At 49.0% G+C, this 22070-nt stretch overlaps 1 protein-coding gene across 2 annotated transcripts in view; it reads left to right on the plus strand.

Moving 5' to 3' along the window:
- The first annotated feature begins 167 nt into the window (after positions 1 to 167).
- Positions 168 to 22070, plus strand: part of PIP4K2B (phosphatidylinositol-5-phosphate 4-kinase type 2 beta) — a 39394-nt gene continuing 17491 nt past the window's right edge. The window contains exons 1-3 of one of the 2 annotated variants that reach the window (XM_006126210.4): positions 168 to 328; positions 13441 to 13538; positions 16459 to 16555. In XM_006126210.4, the coding sequence (XP_006126272.1) occupies positions 326 to 328; positions 13441 to 13538; positions 16459 to 16555 (198 nt within the window). In that variant the 5' untranslated portion in view covers positions 168 to 325. Of the gene's footprint in view, positions 329 to 411; positions 806 to 13440; positions 13539 to 16458; positions 16556 to 22070 lie in introns of those variants that run through there. The other variant, XM_075911394.1, reaches the window with a different exon arrangement.

Consider the following 22070-nt stretch of genomic DNA (forward strand, 5'->3'; position numbering starts at 1 on the left):
CCCTTTACGAATGTGTGTGACACAGCTAGCAGGCCATTCATAATTCCAGGCGCCTCGCTGCTTATTGGCTACAGCCGGGCTGGGTGGGGCCTGGCGTGATACGTCACTCAAACTGGGCGAGACCATCCCTGGCGAGAGAGGGAGGATGGCGTTATTTTCCACGCCGCTTCTTTACCCCGCCCCTTCTGGCGGTTCGCCCCTCAGCCCAGAACGTCGGACGTATCCGTGGGATTTCCGAAGGGATCGCGTTCGGGGCTAGGCCCGGACCAGGCCGTGGCTCCCCTTCTTTACGCCCGTGCTCTCCCTACCCGGTGCCAGTGTGGGAATGGTACGTCCCACCCCTCCTCCTCAGCGCTCCGCCATCTTGGCGCCTCCTCAGTGCGGGAGCCGGAGCGGGCTCGGCCGGCTTTGGCGGCTCCCCCTTGGGCGGCGGAGGGAACCACTGCAGGGACGGGGAAGGGGGCAGCTCGCGGGGCGGGCGGTACCATTGCAGGGAGACGCTCGCGAGCCGGGCCGGCCGGAGGGTGTAGGGGAGCGGGCGGAACCACCACTGGGAGGGGGGGCGTGTATAACGGGCCGGGGCGGAACCATGCGGAGGCGCCGCTAGGGGGGGGGGCCGGGATCCGCGATGGCCTCGAACTGCGCGGGGGGCTCGTCGGCGGGGGGCGTCGGGGCGGCGCTGGGGGCCGCGCTCAGCGCCAGCAAGACCAAGACCAAGAAGAAGCACTTCGTGTGCCAGAAGGTGAAGCTGTTCCGCGCCTCCGAGCCGCTGCTCAGCGTCCTCATGTGGGGGGCCAACCACACGGTGAGGCGCCCCCCGCCCCCCCCAGCCGGGCCCGGGGGGGAGCCCCCCCCGACTCTGGACCCCCGCCCCTGGGGGGAGGATGAGGATCGGGGCCCCCTGGGAACCCCCCCAATCTGGAACCCCTGGGCCTTGGAGCCCCCCCACTCCTTCACACCCTGCCCCCCCACAGCGCCCTCATGGTGGCAGCTATAAGATGAGGAGACCCTAGTGACACCCCCCCCACATGGAGCCCCTGGGCCTTGGAGCCCCCCCCCCCCCGGTTCCTTCAGCCCTCCTCCCTCCCCGCAGCACCCCCATGGTGGCAGCTATATGGTGAGGAGACCCCATAGCCCCCCCCAACCTGGAATCCCTGGGCCTCGGAGTCCCCCTCCCTCCCCCGGTTCCTTCAGTCCTCCTCCCTCCCCACAGCACCCCCATGGTGGCAGCTATATGGTGAGGAGACCCCATAGACACTCCCCCCCCCAACCTGGAACCCCTGGGCCTCAGAGCCCCCCCATATATAGTGAGGAGCTCCCCCCACTCCTTCAGTCCTCCTCCCTCCCCGCAGCGCCCCCATGGTGGCAGCTATATGGTGAGGAGACCCCCATGGACTCCCCCCCCCTTGAAGATGCTCCTCTGCCCCAGGCCGCCCCCCCCCTTTTCGGGGCGTTCAGTGTCCCTTGTGCAGTGAGGCAGCCCTGGGCACCTCCCTACCTTGGGGACATCCTCTGTGCCCTGGGATCAGGGCCCCCGCCCTGGTGTGTGTGTGTCTGTGTCTGAAAAAAATCCCAAGGAGGCCCCCCTCCTATATCGTCAACCACATGCTGAGACCCTGTGTCTCTGGTCTCCTCCATCCCAGACACCTTCTTGCCCCTCCACATCCTCATATGGGAAACTACTTTCATGAAGTTTGCCAGGAAGGACTCTTGACCCCTTCTCCCTCCCCTCATCCCCTCTGTCTCAGCAGTGGCAATTCCCCAAATGTTGGGAAACCACAGAGCCAGCCTTCTCAACATCCTCATTGGTAGTTTAAGATGCACAATGAGGAGATGCCAAGATCCTGTTCCCATTCACTCCTAAACCCTTGGAGCCCATGCTGAACATTGACAGTCTGGGGAGGCTGGGGGTTTCCCATGGGATGGCATGACACCTGCCTGAGGTGGAAGCTGGGGGGGGGGGGAGGGCGGCGAGGGGAGGGTTGAAATGAATATCTGAGGAGTACTCTGAGCTCCTTACCTGTCAGTCTCCTTTCGATCCTGTCTCTTTCTGTGATGGCACACACAGTCTTGCACCGCTCATATACCTGGATGGACTGGACAGGATTGGAAATGAATGTCCGTGGCAGATAAAGATCTGAAATCCATCATCCTACTAGAATATTCTTCTGATCGTAGAATTCCCAAAACCTTTTCCTTCTCCCTTCAAACTGATTGTACTCCTTTTCAGGGCTGGAAAACCATCAGCCTAAGCCACCCATTCCTATATAATTTGCTGATCGTTATTATTTATGAAGCTTTCTAGCCCCTATGGTAGTGAAGAATACCTCCCAATTATGACCCAAGACGTCTTCCTGAGTCAAAAGATGCACAGGTGTTTCTTCTGCTGCTCAGAACTTTGCCCAACATCAGGCCAAAACTTCTGTCTGCTTCACTGCTGCCAATAGAAACTCTCCAGAAACTGTGAAATTAACAAGACTCTTGTCAGTTTCACTTGCTGTCTCTGAGTCTCACTGGTGCGGTTTTCACTTGGTAGCCATGGTTCCTTTTGTGTTGGCCTTGGCTGGTATGAATTTGGCAAATTTTTCAAACCTTGAATTGTTACGTTGCAATGGAATCTATTAACTCGCAGAACCCTTGGGTGTGAAATATTTACCCAGAGGAAGGCAGGCCAGCCAAAAGTTGGGTGCGAACCGCAGACTAGTAACATGATTATATCAAATATGTATTATAATGAAACTACTGCCGAAACTACAAGGCTGCATTCTGTAGAGCCAGAATAGGGTTTAGAAAATATGAGTTGTGACCTCTCCCAAAGATTTGTGATTTTTTTTTTTAAATGAACTGTTGACAATTAGTGTAGTTTTTACTTTGTGTCACTGGCCTTGTTGCGAGAAGGCATTTGGGTGAGGCTAAAACTGGTGGAGCCCAACTTTGCACCGTGTAAAGCAAATCCTAGTCTAAATTGTTTTGTATGCTTACTGATGGGCAGTTGTTCATGCAAGCCTGTGTTTGAGGAGTCCTCTGACTATGGCATCACAGAGCCATTTGTACATGAGGTGGAATCACTTGTGCTGTGAACAAATGGATTAGGCCAATTCTTATCATGCAGGAACTGTGTGTAAACAAGGCCTGTTGCAAATGAAAAAGAACAGTTGAACCTGTGCACAAGTGGCCAGCCCTGAACAAATATTGACAGGAAAACACCTTTTTACTTCACAGTTAGCCAAAAAACCTGCCAAGGATGTCAAATAACAGAAGCTGGAGTAAGAGTGATGCTTTGAGTCATATCCGGCTGGTGGACTAATGCATAGCTGCCCAACTGGGACATGTGCTTTCTGGGAGCTCCTTAAGTCAAGGGCCTGAGACTAGATAGGCATATAGCTGTGAGTTTTATTGATCATATCCTCTGTCTGCGTATTTGTGCCATAGTACTATCTCAATGTCCAAAACCCTGTCCCAACCTAAACAGGCCAGAATATACTACGTAGGAAGGATTTTCTGCAACCCACTCACCCTTTTGGTTGTTCCAAAGACTTGGTTAGAAATCTGAAGGGATTTTCCTTGGGCAGTTACAGGTCACATAAGGAGCCTGGTCTTCCTACTGAAAGGTATTGAAACAGATTTAGTGTGTGAATATAGTAGGCTTGCATCCAAGCACCTCTATTGTCCAGGATGCTTTACTAGGCACCGGTTGTACAGGTTGGGGCACTATCTCAGATTCTGCTGAATTGATCCAGCGTGAACAGGAAGCCACAAGCAAAGCAGCTGTCCCAGAGCCGCCAATCTTAATTCCATTCTGGAAATGTACCCAAAGCTCCTGCTTATGGGCAAGGCCCCACAACATGGCAAGCAGAGTCTAACTCTGAGCCAAAGTCTCTGGGGAATTGGAGAGGAAATTCTGCAACAACTTTGGTTTAAGAGGTTTTTTCTGTAATATGAATAATATTGTTCCCGTAACGCTGTGGCATTTCTTGTGCAATTGTGGAATAAAAAAATTTGCTGGAGATTTGCTTCAGTGGTCAGCTGCGAGAGTGTTGGCTGTATCATTGCCATCTGTAGGTTTCAGCATTAACGGCTCCTTGAAATGAATGAGGTGGGTCGCACCTCATGGTTCTTATTCAGGCTGTGTGCTCTCTAAAGAATGCAGAACTGTATGTCAGTTTCAGTGTATTTTTCAGGGTTATCTTTGCAACTATAAGGGCTGGAGACATTTTTTTTTTGTTTTTTTTTTTTTAAGAAATGTGCATTCTAGAGCCCATTTTGCTGCAAAGGATGAATTCCATGGCTATGGAAAACACAAGGCCCTAGCTACTGGATAGGCCCATCTGGAGGGCCACCGTGTGTTTGTATAATCACAATTGGGAGGGTACACCAAAATGGTGATCTAAAATAATTATAGTTGGGCCAAACGATTCCATGGACAAATCAGACAAACAGCCATTTTATGTAATCCGTCTGCTTGTTTTGTGAAGATACACCCTGGGGTCTATTAACGTATTCTGGTAACAGCTAGGCCTCCCTTGTGATTAAACAGGCTTGCTAGTAGCTGATGCAAAAACAGCACACGGTGGGCAAAAATAGATGATGTCTGGAGATGTTCGTGCAGGCAGGCTGGGAGATTTTTTTATATCCGTTTAGGCGTATTGTCTTTAAACGCTGTTTTATCCATAGTGGCTAAACTAAATGTAAATGGAGTGGATCTGAACTGGTTTATGATTGTATTTTGATACTTTGTGGCCCTGTGTAGACCAGACCAGCAATAATGATAGTTGACATGTGAATCAAACCTGAAACCTTGTTTCACCTCTCTTCCCCCCACCCCTAAAAGTGTGAAAAGTTGTGCAAATAGAGAGCCAGGAAGATTCTGAGTTCGGTTTGTGAATGGCTCATGAGTTGCAGTGAAGAAGTAAACCATTTAAAATATGGTATCCTTTGAGGACTTGCTCAGGATGCTGCTGTCGTGGCTTTTGGGAGAGAACAGAAGATTTGGGATTCTTGTTGCTGGCTGTACCTCCTACACATCATTTCATAGACTGGTAAAAGTGTTTGTGTAAAGGGGAGTAGGGACACCCCAAGACAGAAGCGGAGGTGAAAACACTGACTTGTGATGACATTCTTGGAGGGGATTACTATACTTCATGAAGCAACAGTGTTCGGCACAAGCAGGGAGGCCGTAGTGCTCATTGTAAGGTGGTGTTTACAGCACACGTTGATAATCGAGCATTTGATGATGATGGTGAGTGTCTCCCACTTTCTACATGCTAAACAGCCATGTCTGTGTAGATCAACTAGGCTGTGTTCAGTGTGGCGGTAGCTGTAGATCAGTGGGGTTTGGTGGGAACAAAGTGCTGGCTTCTGATGTGGTCTCCATTGTAATCTGTGTATTTGACACCGTCGCTGAGGATCTTGCTAATGGCTGTGTTTCTCTTCTTTCATCTGCTTTTATTGGCTGACGCACCTCCCCGGTCTCTCAGGCTCACTGGGATTTTGTGCTCAGGTAGTGCAGGACAGCTATTTGGTATTCAATCCAAACAGGTTAACTGGGATTTGCAGCATACACCCTGCCCCACAGTGCTTTTGGTGTGCCATATACGTTGTGCCCGGAAAGCCGCATCTGCTATGTACTGAGTTTTCAAGTCACTCAACGGATGCTCTCAACCTACCAGATGCCAATATTCATCACATCCCTAATGCTGATTGTTTCTTCCTTGGCTGTAACTGACCTTTGTGAGTCAGTTTGGTTTCCTGTTCCTCAGTTCCCCCTCTGTAAAAATGGGGATAGCAGCACTTCCCTATCTTCCCAGTTGGCTTGCGTGGTTAAATCCGTTAAAGATTGTGAGACAACTAGACCAGAAAAACTGGATGGGGGGGAATCTCATGGCCTAGAAGCCTAGCACACTGAGCTGCGATTCCATCAGCGCTCACAAAGATATTTGAGGTTGAAGCGGGTCAGAAGAAAAGAGGTGTGTTCTGTGTCACTAGGGGATGCTCTTCCCTTAATCAGTAATGAAACAACATCAGAGAGTGGTGCTAAGGCTGTGGGGTCCAACCAGTTCTGAAGCAGCAGTCACGTGGCCACTGCTATAGCGAACTAGCCACATTCAACTGGCCAAATAGCCACATGTGGCTATCATGTTGGACACCTTGGTGCTAAGGCCCGATTTCCTGTAGCAGGTTCCATCTCTGGGATGAGATGAACCAGAATTTACTGCTTATGGTTATGAAGGAATCCCAAGGCCTAACCTTTCTAGTTAATCACCCTTCAGCTCAGAAGAACTATATTTTTCTTAACCAAACCCATACCCAGGGTTCCAACTGTGTCTTTACTTTCTGTCCTAAACTATTGTGCTCTGCTGTGGAGAGGTTGCAGCTGTGTCTGGAGTGGTATACTCTCCGTGCTGGTGAAAGTGATCCCTGTCTATATCTTGTGCCTACCTCATTAGAGTGGCGTTAAGCTTGATGAATGCTTGTGAAGCCCTTTGCATTCCCTGGCTGAAAGGCACTAAAGGGGAACAAAGTATTTTTTAAAATTTTCTGAGCAAATTCCTGCTCTAACGTATCCTGGAGAGTAGACTTGAATACTCCGTCATTTGGGTCTTGTTAGTAAACAAATTGTGTTGTCCCATCAATTTACTAATGGTAATTGCCACTTCGAAGCTAGAGTCAGGTTTTGAAATGAAATTATGGTTTTCCTGTTTATCCTGAGAACAGCTGGCCCCGAACTGCACAGAATATTGATGTGCTTTATTGAATAAGAAATCACCCTTGGTAATAAGGATGAATTACCACTGCAGATACACCCAGAATCCTATTGATTATCGCTGCCCAAGAATTCAAGAAGGCAGTAAAGAATGCCACTGCTTGGGTATTTACAGAACAATATGAGCCATTTTTATTGTATCTTGTACGAAGGAGGAAATTGCACGTCTTTGCTGGTAGGATTATGCTTGAATTCTTGTGAAACCACAAGTGTTTACTCCTTGTTGTAGTGGCTTTTCCGTCTGAGATGCCATCAAATAGCTGGATCTGAAGTAGGGATGTAAAATCCTGTTCAGTCAGTTAACCGGTTAAACGTTAAGTTTAACCACTTAAACGGCCCCCAGCCGGTTAACCATTCACATCCCTAATCTAAAGCGTGACCTGATGCTAAATTCACTCATCTGCCCTCCAGAGTGTCACCTATCTGGTGCTTTTTGTTTTAAATCGATCATGATGACTGGCATGTGTCCTCCCATTTAAATCTGAATTTACAGTAGGGTTCTGGGGCAGGGGATAGATGCCATATTGACTAATCTGTGGCAAAAATACAGCAGACCAGGTACCGAAAGGCAGCAGCAGAGTATACTCCTTTGACCAGCACTATTTTACTGACCAGGTCTAGGGAATAGTGTGTCCCACTTGAATATTTACTGGACTGTAGTCTTGCCTGGAATGGGAACAGAAAATTCTGTGGCTTCTTATATGGCCCCTTCTGCCTTTTTAAAGTGACAGCTATTTTTCAAGGCCATCCAAATCAGATTTGTTCTAAAAGGTCTTTTTGGTGGGAGGAGATTGATTGGAAACAAATAACTTGTAAAGGCCAGCTGTGCGTCAGGCATTTTACAGACCGGTATGGAGGCATCTCTGCCCTGGGTGCTCAGGGTCTAGGACTGTAAATAACGGGTAGGATTGGAGATAACAAATGCACGGCTTGAAAGGCGAATCTCAGGATCTCTCTTTAGCACACATGCTTACGGCCACTATGTTGAATCTGTCCTCTTTTCCCACCACTGACTTTCTACAGAATATTGAGTCAGGCCAAAATCTTGGTTCTCATCTCCATAGCTTGGGGCCTAAGATCTCTTTAAAAAAGTCCTAAAATTCATGAGACAGACTGTACCTGACAACTTCACTCCTCAGGCACAAAGAGAGTTCCTACATATCTCGCCTGTGTAAGAGACAGCTTTCTCGGGGGGCTAGGATGAACGTTCTTCGGAAGCAAGGGTCATCAGCCGTGAGTGTGTAATATACATACGTCCCTGGCGCACACTACACTCTGTGGGCAGCAGAGGAGAGAACAGACATGCGACAGTTGTTAGTCACCTTGTTTAATGCACTGTTGGAAGGCACTCGGATACTATGGTGATGAGAGCAGTATAAATACGTGTTTCACTTTTATGTAGTTAAGATTTAGCATCTAGTAAGTATCTCATGTCTGGCTGAGGACTGTGCTCTCTAGGCTCTTTGGAAGATCTATGATTGGCTGATTTTTAAGGAAGGACTTTTAGATTCCAGTGGCTGTTACCAAGATGGTCCGGGAGCAAACCCACACTCCAGGTGACCCTAAACCTCCGAGGGCCAGAAGTTGGGAGGGAAGATGGGGTGGATCGCTGTGCAGTTGCCCTGTTCTGTACCCTCTCCTGAAGTTTTGGTACATGCTCCTGCCAGAGACAGGATCCTGGGCAAGATAGACTTTAATCTGACCCACCGTGTCAGCTCTTACATTCTTATGACGTGGTGGGAAATGCTGGGGTGCACTGGAAACAGGAGCAGTGGTTCTGTAGTGAACTTTCAAAGGCAACATGAGGGCAGTTGGTTTTTTCCTGTCCTTCAGGTCCTAAAAAAGGATGTAAAACTTGGCAGCGCTCTGTTGTTGTAACAAAGTATGTGGGTTATGCTAGTCGAAGGCCTGAGAGTATCTATATTCAATCCTGGGCCAGTGCCAAGAATGAGGGACCAAGGGAGCTCTGACATAGTTTTAGAGACAAATCACTTGTGAACGGCGGGGACTAGAAACACCTGTTCTGCTCTTTAGTCTGTTGATCACTTTGTAAGGTAAAGTCGCTTGCTGCATTCAGTGTGGGATTGTAATACAGAACCCTCCGTTCCAGGGAGCTGTGAAGCGTAAGTCACTATTTTTAAAGAGCTTTGTGATCCCTAGAAGGAGCTATAAAATAATTAGTGGGCAGGGAGTTTTAGTGAGGTGGCGGGAGGGGTGGAGGTGTCTTTTAATGCAGACTGTGTAAATGGGGGCAGGTGTTTGGGGTTAAACATCCAATCCACCGAGTAATGCAACAATACAGCACCTAGCTTCTTAGTAGTGGATGTCTGGCTTTCACATCTCTGTCTAGCTGGCATGCTGGGTCAGACCAAGGTTCATCTATTCTAGCTAGTATCCAATGCCAAGTGCCCCAGTGATCTCACCCTTGTCACCCATTCCTGGCTTCTGACAGACACTACAAGCATCCTTCCTTCCCATCGTGGCTAATAGCCATCAATGGACCTATCCATGAATTTATCTAGCTTTTCTTTTGAAACCTGTTGTAGTCTTGGCCTTTATACCATCCTCTGGCAAGGAGTTCCACAGGTTGTGTGAAGAAATACTTCCTTTTTTGTTTTTAAACCTGCTACTTGTTAATTTCATTGGGTGATCCCTAGTTCTTGGGTTATGGGAAAGAATAATTAAAATCTTCTTTATTCACTTTCTCCACACCAGTCATGATTTTATCGTCTTCTATAATATCTCCCCTTAGCTGTTTCTCTTCTAAGCTGAAAAGTCCCAATTTTATTAATCTCGCCTCCTATGGCAGCTGTTCCATACCCCTAATAATTTTTGTTGCCCTTTTCTGAACTTTTTCCAGTGCCAAGATATCTTTGTTGAAATCAGGCGACCACATCTGCACACGGTATTCAGTATGTGGGTGTAGCCTGGATTTATATAGAGATAATAAGATATTCTCTATCCCTTAATGATTCCCAACATTGTTTGCTTTTTTTGGCTGCACAGAGAGTGGATGTTTTCAGAGAACGCTCCACAACTCCATGATTTTGCTCTAGAGTGATAACTGCTCATTTAGTTCCCATCCTTTTATATACAAATTGCTGGGATTATGTTTTCCAATGTACATCACTTTGCGTTTATCTACATTCAATTTCATCTGCCATTTTCTTGCTGAGTCACTTAGTTTTGTGAGCTCCTTTGGGAGCTCTTTAGCCTGCTTTGGACTTAATTACCTTGAGCAGTTTTGTATCCACTGCAAATTTTGCCACCTGGCTGTTTACCCCTTTCTCCAGATCATTTATGAATACGTTGAATAGGATCAGGATAAACAGCTGGGACCGACTCGTGCTCATAAACAGTTGAGCAGTGATGCAGTGCCATCCAGAATAAACCCACGCCCCCTTCCTGTCCAATGGCTGTTCTCTGCTGACCCTCGACCCAGTAGCCAAAAGCTGGTGGCAGAGTCCAGTCAGTGCAGCTGGCTTGGGGGAGAGGTCGCTAGAAAAGGGTTTCCCCTTGGACCTTGTCTGACGGTTGCAGCTGGGGCATTATTGTGTGGGATGGGTGTGCTTTGAAGGGTTGGAGTAGATCCCACTTGTCAGCTGCAAAGGTTGCATCGCTGCAGAAGCTAGAATAAACACAGGTTGGCTAAAATCTTTTTGCCTCCCACCTTGGAGAGCTGACTTAGTAGTTCCTTCCTGCTAGGAAGGATAATTTGGAAGCTGCGAACATGAGATCGGCCAGACTGGGTCAGAACAAAGGTTCATCTAGCTCAGTTCCTGTCTTCCAGCAGTGGCCAACACCAGATGCCCCAGAGGGAGTGAACAGAGGCTAAGGACACCATTCCTACCCATCCTGGCTCATAGCCATTGATGGACCTGTCCTTCATGAATGTATCTAGTTTTTTTTAAACCCTGTTTAAAAATCCTGGTCTTCACCACAACATCTGGCAAGGAGTTCCACAGGTCGACTGTGCGCTGCGTGAAGAAGAACTTCCTCTTGTTTGTGTTAAACCTGCTGTCTAAGCAGCATCTCATAATGCATAATTGAAGGTCTGCTTGCCCCACACCTGAGTCATCTCCTATCACTTTGCACTTCTACGCCCAGCATGTGGTATCTGCCTTGTCCAAGATCAGGCTTTCAGAAGATGCAGAGGGTGTCGGTCTCCTCGCTCCATTGCAATTTACGAATGATAGGCAGCATGTACCATTATTTATTCATTCATTTGAATGGTGCTCTTCAGTCACAACAAAGCACTTTAGCTAAGTGGGTACTACCCTTGGCTGCTGCGATGGAGTAAATGCTGGGCAGTGCTTTAAAGAGCTGCTTTCAGATTCCACCGACGACCCTTTTGCTTTCCTCCCTCCTTGCTGATTCCCACAATTTTTCTCTTTACTGGTTCTTTTTTCCCCTTTGTAACACCACCTGATTTTGCACTGACAGTGTTGGCTATGTGCGTTTCTTTCATGGACGACCGTGTGAGAAGAGATGTGAAAAATACCAGTCTGTTCAGTGATGGTTTGCTAAGGGATTAGAATGGCTTAGATCGGGGGTGGAGGAACCTTTTGTGGGCCAAGTCAGTTGGGGGTGAGGTCTGGGAGGGAGAGAGGGTCAGTGCAGGAGCCGGGTAGGGATGCAGGAGCAGGCTGGGGGTGTGGGATCTGGGCGAGAGGAGGCAGGGATGTGGATGCCTACCTGGTGCAGTTCCCGGGACTGGTAGGGGGGAGCACAGGTGGCTCTGTGTGCTGTAGGGAAGCACTCCATACAGCCACCGCCCCCCATGATGCTCCCATTGATTGCGATTCCCAGCCAATAAGCGTGGGGGGGGGGAGCCATATCTGCAGGGAGTGCTTCCTCCCTGCCAAATAGAACCTGCAGCCTGCAATTGGGCCCAGGAGGCTCAGTCCTCCCTCCAGTGCACCCCCCCCATGTGGCTGGAGTGCCAACACCAGCTCGTGCGGCTCTGGGGAGGAGCACCGTGCAGGAGCAAAGCACGCTTGGGCTGGATCCGGGCCGTAGGTTCTCCCCTTGAGCGCATCTTTGGCTGTCCTCTGGTGTCTTCTAGTGGCAGATCACCACCTTCTTAGCAAACAACGAATGACTTTGCAGTTTCTGACCTGTTGCCCCTACCTTACACACGGGGCAACCGAGGAGCCCCGAGATCCAAGGCCTTCACAAAAGCCAGGCTCCGCTGCCACATCTCCTGGCTCCCTGCCCACTGCTGCTTCTCTCCTCAGTCTTGCTGGATTGGAGCAGCCGCATTTTCAAATTGCAGTGGTAATTGAATTGCAGGGGAATGACTTCTGAAATCCACCGTGTTCATACCAGATGAGAGAGTGGGGACTGATGGGGCCACTGTGGGTTCCAAATGACTGATGATTGGACTGGTTTTAGTCTGAGCGAACGGCTGGGGTGAGGGGAAGCTGGGTGGGCGGGCGGGCGCTGCTTCGCGAGCCTTGCTTGCGAGGAAGGTTTCAGCCTGTCTCTGGGGACGGTCTTACTGAGTGGGTTCATTTAGCATGTGACAGCCGCATGCCACCCTCAGGCCATCTTACTACAGATACAGAATTGGGATCTGCAGCTGTGAAAACGATCTGCAGATATCCACATCCACTGAGGATACCCGTGGACATGGCCATCCCTGGGGTGTGCCGGGCCTGGGGAACCCGCCCTCTGGTGCCCTGGCGTGGGCCCCAGGGCAAACGCCTGGTGCAGGTCCTGGCTCACTTCTGCTCCTCCCTTTTTCCCCAAGCTTTGCCCCCACCCCTTCCTGCCTCTGCTCCATCCCCTTGCCTGAAATCCCCTCCCCTGAGCAGCTGGGGGGCCTGCCGCGGGGCAGCAGCGGGACTTGGTCCCCCGGTGGCGGGAGCCAGAGTCACCTGGCAGCCTGTTCTGCTCCTTCCAGTCCCGCTGCGCTCTGTTTCCCTGTGGATCTGTGGGAAGCGGAGCGCCTTGGGCGCTAGTTCCTGCTGCCATGGTGAGTTTGCTCCAGCTCTTGCTGCCCTGGTGAGTTTGTGTGTGTGTGGGGAGGGGGGGGGAGCCTGCTGCTGCCCTGCACTGGGGCAGCTGAATCCCCTGTTTCCATGTATTCCTGTGGCAGGGAACAGCAGAGACCAGTCGAGTGATTCATTCCGTCGGTGGGGGTGTGGGATAAGCACTACCCCAGACAGCCAAGGAAGCAGCCAGTCTCGCCAAGTCAGCTCTATTGGCTTGAGAGAAGCAGCCCAGAACCTCTGTCATGGTCCAACCCATTTGTAACAGCGAGAACTGGTTACGGAGTCTCTTTCCGGCGAGGCTCTGACCTGCAGCGCGCGGAGGATAAATATAGAACAGCTGCGTGAAGGCTTGCTGTATGTGGTTAGATCTTCGCTCGGCTCAGATCCTGGGTGATCAATAGGAGAGTAACAAATTCTAGCTGCCTTGAACAATACAGAGCACGTGCTGGCTGGAAATGTACTTGCCTCATCACTGGACAAGATGCCCTTTTAAACTCGAAACGACAGCACTTTGCCAGATCTGGTCAGCACAGAAATGTGCTTTAAAAGTTTAATGAATTGGATCACTTCCAAATCCTTTTCTAGCACGAATTCCACGATATCCAGAGCTTTCGGGGCAATAAATCCGTGGGGATCGTAATTCAAGTTCTGAGTCTTGTTTGTTTTCCTTTTCTCTTCCAGATCAATGAGCTAAGCAATGTTCCTGTCCCTGTCATGTTAATGCCAGATGACTTTAAAGCCTACAGTAAGATTAAGGTGGACAATCATCTTTTCAACAAGTAAGTAGGTGTAGTTTCACCTCCCCTAACCTTCGCTGTTCATTTTGTCTGTAAAGAAACCCTTCAGCTGTCCACGAGGCGTGACAGGCAGATCCCAGTTCCAAATATTTCCCTGTGCTGTTGCAAAGCAAGCATCTGCCATTGTTTGAAATCTGTTCACCCTACGTGACATGCCACACCTGCCAAGCAGGGAAGTGGGTATTCCGACTGTCAGTGCCATGCATGAATTCTGACTGTTGGCACAGAGGAAAGGTGGCGACACAGAGGTGATAAAAGCTAGCACTGTAATCACCGGGGTGTCCTTGCTGGATTGGGTATAGGATTGAATTTCTTTTAGTGCGAGTGGAGGGCTGTAGATCCAACACCCTATAGCTAAAGTTCTTCCCCCTCCTCCCACGCTGCTCTGCCTGTCTGCCTCAGACTGGCCCCAAAGAGACCATCCCTAGATGAACGTATGTGAGAGGGGATTCACTCTGCGTGTCCCCTTAGGATCTGTGCCCCTCTGCTGAAAAGGCAGCCAGTAGCTCTGGGGACACTATGTAGTGAGGGGAACTGAACAGACCCCTCCAAAGCTCCTGCGTTTGGAAGTGCTTCAGACCAGTAGATGGAACTGATACCGGGAGTGGCAATCTGTTACTTGGTGTGTCACCCTCTAGGTCTTGTATCTTGCCCCTGTCTGTCGTCAATCCGCTTTTGAGAGTGGAAGGGTGACTCCGAAGCAGACTTACTCCCGGGCTGCAATATGCAGCTGTTGAGTTTTCTGTTCCTATGCACTGGTGTACGCCATGTGTCAGAGGTTCTGGTAAGACCATCGTCTCTGCTCCTCCCTCAGTGGGCAGAGACCACTGGGACTGAGCAAGCTTGGCAGCCTCTGTTGAAGGAGAGGACTGTGCAAGAGACTCTTACACTGTGAGTTAAGAGAAACAAGACTGGAGCTGATTTATCCACTCTGCTTTGTCTCCTGACTGTTAACCACCTGCCAGTGCCTGGCCTCTTCCTCACCTTTCGTTCTAAGTCCTGCCGATGAGTTCTGAAACGAGAGGGCTGCTTTCCACGGCTTTTCATTTAAACAGTCGCGTGTTACAAGGTCCATCTGAATTATTCAGCAGAACTAAAGCAACAAAGAAAGAGCAAAGGGAAGAATTACTCCTCCAAATCTAGGTTTGCAGACGGGGGAGAATCATAGATTCACAGAACACTAGAACTGGAAGGGACCTTGAGAAGTCATCAAGTCATGTCCTCTGCCCTCATGGCAGGACCAAGCACTGTCCCTAGACCATCCCTGATAGATGTCTGTCTAACCTGCTCGTCGATATCTCTAGTGATGGAGATTCCACAACCCACCTAGGCAGTTTATTCCAGTGTTTAACCACCCTGACAGGTAGGAAGTTTTTCCTAACGTCCAACCTAAATCTCCCTTGCGGCAATGTAAGCCCCTTGCTTCTTGTCCTATCCTCAGAGGCCAAGGAGAACAATTTTTCTCCTTCTTCCTTGTTAACACCCTTTTAGATACTTGAAAACTGCTACCATGTCCCCTCTCTGTTTTCTCTTTTCTAAACAAGCCCAATTCTTTGTCTTCCCTCATAGCTCATGTTCTCTAGACCTTTCATCATTTTTGTTGCTCTTCTCTGGACTGTGTCCAATTTCTCCACATCTTTCCTGAAACGTGGTGCCCAGAACTGGACATGATACTCCGATTCTTCCATGTGGTCAAAAAAAGACAAAAATGACACTTGTCCTTCAGGGACAAACTGGTTTCTCGAGAGGTGTATGTTCCGTTGCTTGAAACCTGGTTCTGGATTAAGGAAGCTGTGCTGAGCAATGGTTAGGGCATGGAAACAGAAGTTTGAGAGTGGGACCACTTGCGCTCTGCCCTTAAACAAATCATTCCACAGGCCTACGCTTCAGTTCCCTTATGTGCAAAATGGTGAAAATGATGCAGGCAGCATCTCAGGCAGCGAGAACAGAAGAACATTGTGCTATTGATTGAAAAATGCTGCAATGCATTTGGAAATGTGGGCGCTGCGTTTCCATATGTGACTTTCTTCAGCCCTTGAATAGAATCCTACTGTGTGTTTGGATTCAGCTCTCCTAATGATTGATTGACACATCACTGAATTGACACGGTATTTCATGACTGTATAAAAGATGTGCACGTGCTCTCAAAGAGCTTGCAGACTGAGGGCCAGATTCTGGAAACACTTAAATACTTTGGTAACTTACAGTGCCCCCAGCACAGCTCCCATTGGCTGGAAACTGGCCAATGGGAGCTGCCTGTTTGCAAGACAGGCAGCTTGCAAAGTACCCCTCCTTCCAGTATTGCAGGGTTCAGAGCAGCACATGGTCCCACAGCTGCTCTGAGTAGTGAGCAGGGAGTTGCCCAGTTAAGCGTTTCCTGGCCAAAGTCTGCTTCTGACACCAGAGCCCCCCTTCATCCCCCCAATTCTCTGCTGCCCTCTCCTGCCCCCTACCCCATATAACCCAAAACCTCTGCACTCCATCTGCCACACCCAGTACCCCACCCAGACCCAGTACCCCAACCTCAGGTCACAACCCCCTCCTGCCTCAGGTCACAACCCAAACTCTGCACCTCCTCCCGACCCCCAGTTCCTTGTCCCAGGTAACAATCCACTTCTTCACTCAAACCCCCTCCCAGATCCCACACCCTCTCCTGTGCCCCAGTCCCTTACTCCAAGCTCCCTTCTGCACCCAACCTCCCTCCTAGACCTCGCACTGCCTCTATGAATATCATGGAAGAGTGTGGCCCTTTACCACTTCCCAAATTCTTTGAATGGTGTGTCCCCGCCCCCATCGAAAAGTACTTCTGGGGTTAGTGGGCGAGCTTAGAACAGGGAAATGGCCTTTCAAATTGTGCTACAGAGTTTGCTGTGCAGGACTAACATCTTGGTGTTTGTTTTAGGGAAAATTTGCCGAGCCGTTTTAAATTTAAGGAGTACTGCCCGATGGTGTTCCGAAACCTCCGAGAGAGATTTGGGATCGATGACCAAGATTATCAGGTATGAGGAAAAAAAATCCCCTGCAAGAGTCTAGAGGTTTGGTTTTGCAGCTTTCTAAAAGAGCAACAGTGGGAAGGGGGCGTGTCCTGTTTGCAGAGTCCGGTGCCTATTCACCTAGGCGAGATGCACTGGGTTTGGGACGTGTCCTAACAGCTGTGACCGTTCAGACCTCTCTTAGATGTGGGCCCACGGTGTGGAATGGCTCAGAGTGGTTGCAACTCTGTGATGTATCTGCACCTCCCTTCTTATTTGTAGTTTTTAGTTGCAAAGAGATAGCGGATCTTTAGCCGGCAGGAAGATAAGCCTCTTAAATGAGATAAAACATTAAAAAAGAAGGCTTTGATAGCAGCATGACCTTTAGCAGCATGTGTGTCAGGTAATTAAGGCATCTTCTCTTTGCAACTCAGCAGTGGTGGATAACAAGTTGGCATTATGCCAGCGATCTACCGAAATAGTCTTTGAAATCTGCCAGGTCCTTAGAGCGGCGCGTGAGCATTGGAACGATGTATTGATTAAGCCTGATGTTTGATCATGGTTCAGTGCATGTAATCCCCTTGTAAAAATCTCTCCCCCCTCTGGTGCTTTTCTGGTCCTATCCCCAAAAGCTCTGGTGGACAGCTGTGTGCCAGCAGTATTTTTCAGAAAGATCACCCCACTCTAATTATTTCTCAATTAACACTCCCCCTCTTTTGGCATGTTCCGAGGCTAGTGGAACGCAACTAGTTTTCTCAGCCCAGACAGCATTGGAAGCAACAGTGTAATTGCCGTCGTTATTCCTTTGGATGAAGGCACCCTGCTAATCTGGGCGGAGGAACCATGAACGGCCCTGTTCAGTTGACTACTTTAGGGGTTCGGAGGGCAGCATGTGGCAGTAAAACACACTTGCCCCCTCCCACGCTTAGAATCATAGAACTGGAAGGAACCTCGTGAGATCACTAAATCCAGTCTCCTGTACTCATGGCTGGACCAAGCGCCATCTAGTCTCGACCATCCCAGACAGGTGTGTGTCTACCCTGCTCTGAAATATCTCCAGTGATGGAGATTCCACAACCCCCCTGGGCAATTTATTCCGGTGCTTAACCACCCTGACAGGTAGGAAGTTTTTCCCTCCCTTGCTGTAATTTTAAACCATTTCTGCTTGTCCATCAAGGGCCATGGAAATGGAACAGCCCGGTGATTAGGTCTGTCCAGATTGAAGTTGACACGTTGCCTGTACTGTAGGGGTGTGTCAGGGTTTACAGGATCTATCGAAAAAGCCTTCTATTTTTGAAAGAACCGCGTCTAGACTGTGGTTTCACTTTCGAAATAGCGCTTTTTCGAAAGAGCGCCATGATGCGAATATGCAAATGAAGCATGGGAAATTTAAATCCCGGCTTCATTTGCAATTTTGAAGTGTCTAATTTATTAGAAAGAGGGATGTAGTCTAGACGTACCCTAGCTGTCCTTAGTCCTTCAGTCTTCAGAGCATCTTTCCTTTGTCTCTCATTGGCTATTTTTGAGAGTTTTTTCCCAGTTATTTTTTTGTTGTAAGTCAGGTCTGAGTTTCTCCAGCTGAATATCTTCGTGTCCTGTAAGCCTTGTTGGGAGCATGTTGAGAGAGGAGACAGAGCAGTTACAGCATAAGACTAGGAGCTAGGGGAGGCATCTGCTGCTACTGCCGTGTTGTGTGACCTTAGGCTTGTCACTTAATCCCCTGCCTCAGTTGATGCAGCTGTAGAATGAGGTCTGTATAGCACTTTGAGAGCACTGGATGAAAAAGGCTGCAAAAATACAATTCCTTCCTCTTAGGAGCATGTCTGAACCGCAGATGAACTTTTATTTTGAATTTTTTTCTGTAATTATATTTCAGTAGAAGCTTCGTTCCTGATCCCCTTCCCCCACTTGTTAGACTCCCTTCTAGTCTGCTGCCTTATTGTACACCCAGTCAGAATGGGCCTTTGCGGGCTGTTTTCACAGAGCAGCGCATGCTTCCTGTAGCAGAAGCAACAGTTTGCTTTGCTTTGCTTCTGCAATCGGCTGCTCGTCGCTGTGGGGAAAAAACAGTAGCCACAGTTCCACGGCCGCATGTCACAGCTCTAGCACTTGGGGCCGCCTGTCTGCCGCTTGGCGATGGAGCCGAGGTGACTGTTGTAAAGAGCGATTCTGTTGGGGGGGGTGTAGCTGGGTGTGTACGCACAAAAGCATGCTGGCTACTTCGCAATTACAGTTGAATGATGAACTGCGCGTACACTCCCTGAAGGTGCCGGTGATGGAAAATTCCTTTTGTCTTCTCTCCTGCGCACTGTTTCTCTGTAAGTGCGTTTTTGGTGCACACGTTTTCCCGGGTTTCTGAGGGGTAGCTGTGTTAGTCTGGAACTGCAGATAGTTTCCTGAGTGGGCCTTGGGGGAGAGAAGACTGTAATCTAGTAAGCAGGGATTAGGATTTTATCGCTGGCCTGCTGGGTATTGTTGGGCCAGTCGCATCCCTTCCCCGTGCCTCAGTTTACCCATCTTGACAATGAGGGTGGTGATCCGAACTCCTTTGCTCAAGCTCTTTCAGAACACGAGTGGCCGTGCCGTGTCAAATCGACGGTCCAGCTAGCCCAGTGCCTGGAGCTTTGAGATTCACTGATGAGAAGTGCTATACAGAAGATGCTTGTTCGCAGCAACAGCTTTTAAGGTACTGATACGTTGCTGCTAACGAGTCTGTTCTGTATACGAGCTAGTTGTTGGTGTCATTGGTGACGCTAGGTCCCCTCCCAAATAAGGAATTCCTCTAACAAGGGTCTGTTGGGAATTTTTCACAGCTTTTTATTTACTCCCAGGAGATTGACCTGGTGTTGCTCGGGTCCTGAACTCAATTCATTTTTGTTCTTTGGAAAATAAAATAACAATGTGCAGGCTTCACTTCAGCGTTTCTTAAAGTGTGTTCTGCAGCACACCGGTGTGTTCTGTGGCCATCCTTAAAAGGACAAGCCTCTCCGTTGTTGGTTTGTTCTTTTAGTTAACAACTTTTCCCTGGAGAATGGCCTTAAAGGGGCAAGCCTCTTATTGAGCAAAAAAGAAAAAAACTTTTCCCTGGGGACTTTTTTTTCCTCAATTAAAAAAACAACACCTTAGCGTTCCCCATTTTTAAAAAAATGGTTTGATGTTCCTCGGTCTTAAAAAGTTGAAGGAACACTGCTTCACTTGAATCGTTGCTCTGGGGTGTGGATGGGGACGAGGGTTCAGGCTGCCCTGGGGAGAGAGGACAACCCCAGTCCCCTATTACTGCAGCAGTTTGGGGCCAGGTGAGAGGTGTGTGTCCCCCGGCTGGGGCAGGTCCATGTTTATCTGCCCCCTGCGCTCCCCAGCCAGAGTGAGGAATGCAACAAACTGTGCATTTTCCCTTGGCTCCATGAAGAAAGGGAACAGCGGGCATCACCCTAGTATAAATCAGGGGCTGGGGATTTCCATCCCTTTAGAGAGGGCTGGGGGTCTGGAGGCCGGGAGCGGGGGGCACCCCCAACCAGTCCTTTTCACCTGTCTGGTGATTGTCTCTTTTCTGTTTGGTTTTCTGAGACGCAACCCCATTCCAGGCACATCCCATTTTCCTGGGACAACCAAACCCTGACCCTGCCTTACGTTAGAATAAGAGGAAGCTGCATACTGAATTTGGTGATCCTAGCTCTTAACATTTTCGGAGGAAACTCGTACAAGCAAACGGATGGACAGAGAGACTCCAATATATAATAGATAACACGCTCTAAAAAAGGTGCAATAGAAACCTTTTTCCACGTACTGGTATGAGCAGCAGTCCTGTCTAGTGGTTAGCGAAGGAGCAGACATCAGATCTGCTGGGTTCTAATCTCAACTCTGCCACTGATTCACTGTGTGAACAGGAATTCCTACATACGTCTTACTTTCCCCATTGATAAATACGAGGACATTCTCAAACCATGCAACGGAGTGGGGAGGAATAATGTTGATAAGGAATTTTGAGCGCAGCCTGTGAAAGGCAGCATCTATTTAAAGTGTAAGCATCAGGAATCCTTGGCTACTGGTATTAAGAAACAGAGCGCAAAAAGTCGTGCTGAGATCATCGATGGTGCTTTTTTAAATACGAACATGGAAACGCCTAATTATAGATGCGTGCGCTTGTAGTGGACGCAGCTGCATCTCGCAGACCCGCTGTCAGCTCAGCTGTTTGGGGGCGTGTCCTGAGAGCGGGGGAGCGGAGACTCGTCTCTGGCATTCCCCATGCATGTCTGAGTGGCGGTGATGTACTGTCTAGAGATGGGTGTCAGGTCTAGGAAGCCGTGGATTTGTTACAGTATCGTTTTTGGAAACTCGGGGACAACCCACGCGGTCCGGTCATCAGCAATGACAAGCCCCATCTGTCAGTGGTCGGGAAAGATCTGGCTGCTCCGTGCCAGCCTTTGTTGTTTTTTTCCTCTCCTGCTGACAGACACACTCTATCCGATTGCATTGTACTGGCAGAGAAGTGTCCGTTGGCACGATTTCATGCCAGGCTTTATCCAGATCTAGAGGCGGAATCCTGGACACAGCTACCCTGACTCTTGCTGTTGTGTAGTGGGTTGGCCGCAAGAAACCAGCTGCGTGGGTGTTTTTCACACAAGTCCGCCTGTCTCTTGCATCTGCTGATGTGAACATTGTTTGCTGCTTTCTCTCTGGCGTTATTTTTGTCCTTCGGCTCATCAGCCCAAATGTGTTTTTATGTAGCCTAGATGCTCTTCTTTCTTAGGTTACTCTGTATTACTCAGAATCGCTTCCTCTCTGGGAACACCATTGCGACAATTTCCTTTCATGCCTGATCTGTCCTTTATAGTGCCTGTCGCTCTGAAAGGCTCATTTCTCCCACCTCTGGGGCGGAACAGTGTCAGTTGTTTAACAGCACTTGGTGTGAGGGAGGCTGTGTGGAACAGGAAACGTAGAATGCTGCATTCAGCTGAAATTCCAGCAGGCGTTCAAGCAGGTAGGATGTAATTTGAGTGGGAATTTGGCCAGGAAGCTATATTTTAACATCGCTATTTTATGAGGGAGAGGGCATCAGCATCAGCACAGGATCTCACATGGTCTTTCTGCTTCTTGTCTCCTCCAAAAGAAGGGAAATCGGCTTGATGTTGGCAGCCGATCTGGTTTTTGAGAGGATATATGTTAGCCCACACGGCACCTTCTAAGCTGCAAATGTCACAAAAAGCAATTCCTCCCTGCCTTCTGACAGTTTCTAGGCCATTGGCAGGAAGTGAGTTTTTCCCCTTCTGCCTTCAAGTGAGGTGCCTTTAAATACTTCCTTCAAAAATGAAACCTCTCTCCTCTCATCTTATTTTTTAGTTTGGAACTGGAAACTCCTCTAGTTCCCAGCATGCCCCATGCACCGCTGCTGGTACGCTTTCAAAAAGCAGCGTGGGTGGAGAAGAGAGAGCAGTAGTAATTACTGGCATAAAAATATGTGGTGGTGTTGTCTGTAACTAGGGTCCAGAAAAATACTTGTGCATTTGGTGAAAAAACATCCTTCATGTTGATGTAGATTTCA

This window comes from Pelodiscus sinensis, chromosome 29 (assembly GCF_049634645.1).
Source record: "Pelodiscus sinensis isolate JC-2024 chromosome 29, ASM4963464v1, whole genome shotgun sequence".
Taxonomy (NCBI): domain Eukaryota; kingdom Metazoa; phylum Chordata; order Testudines; family Trionychidae; genus Pelodiscus; species Pelodiscus sinensis.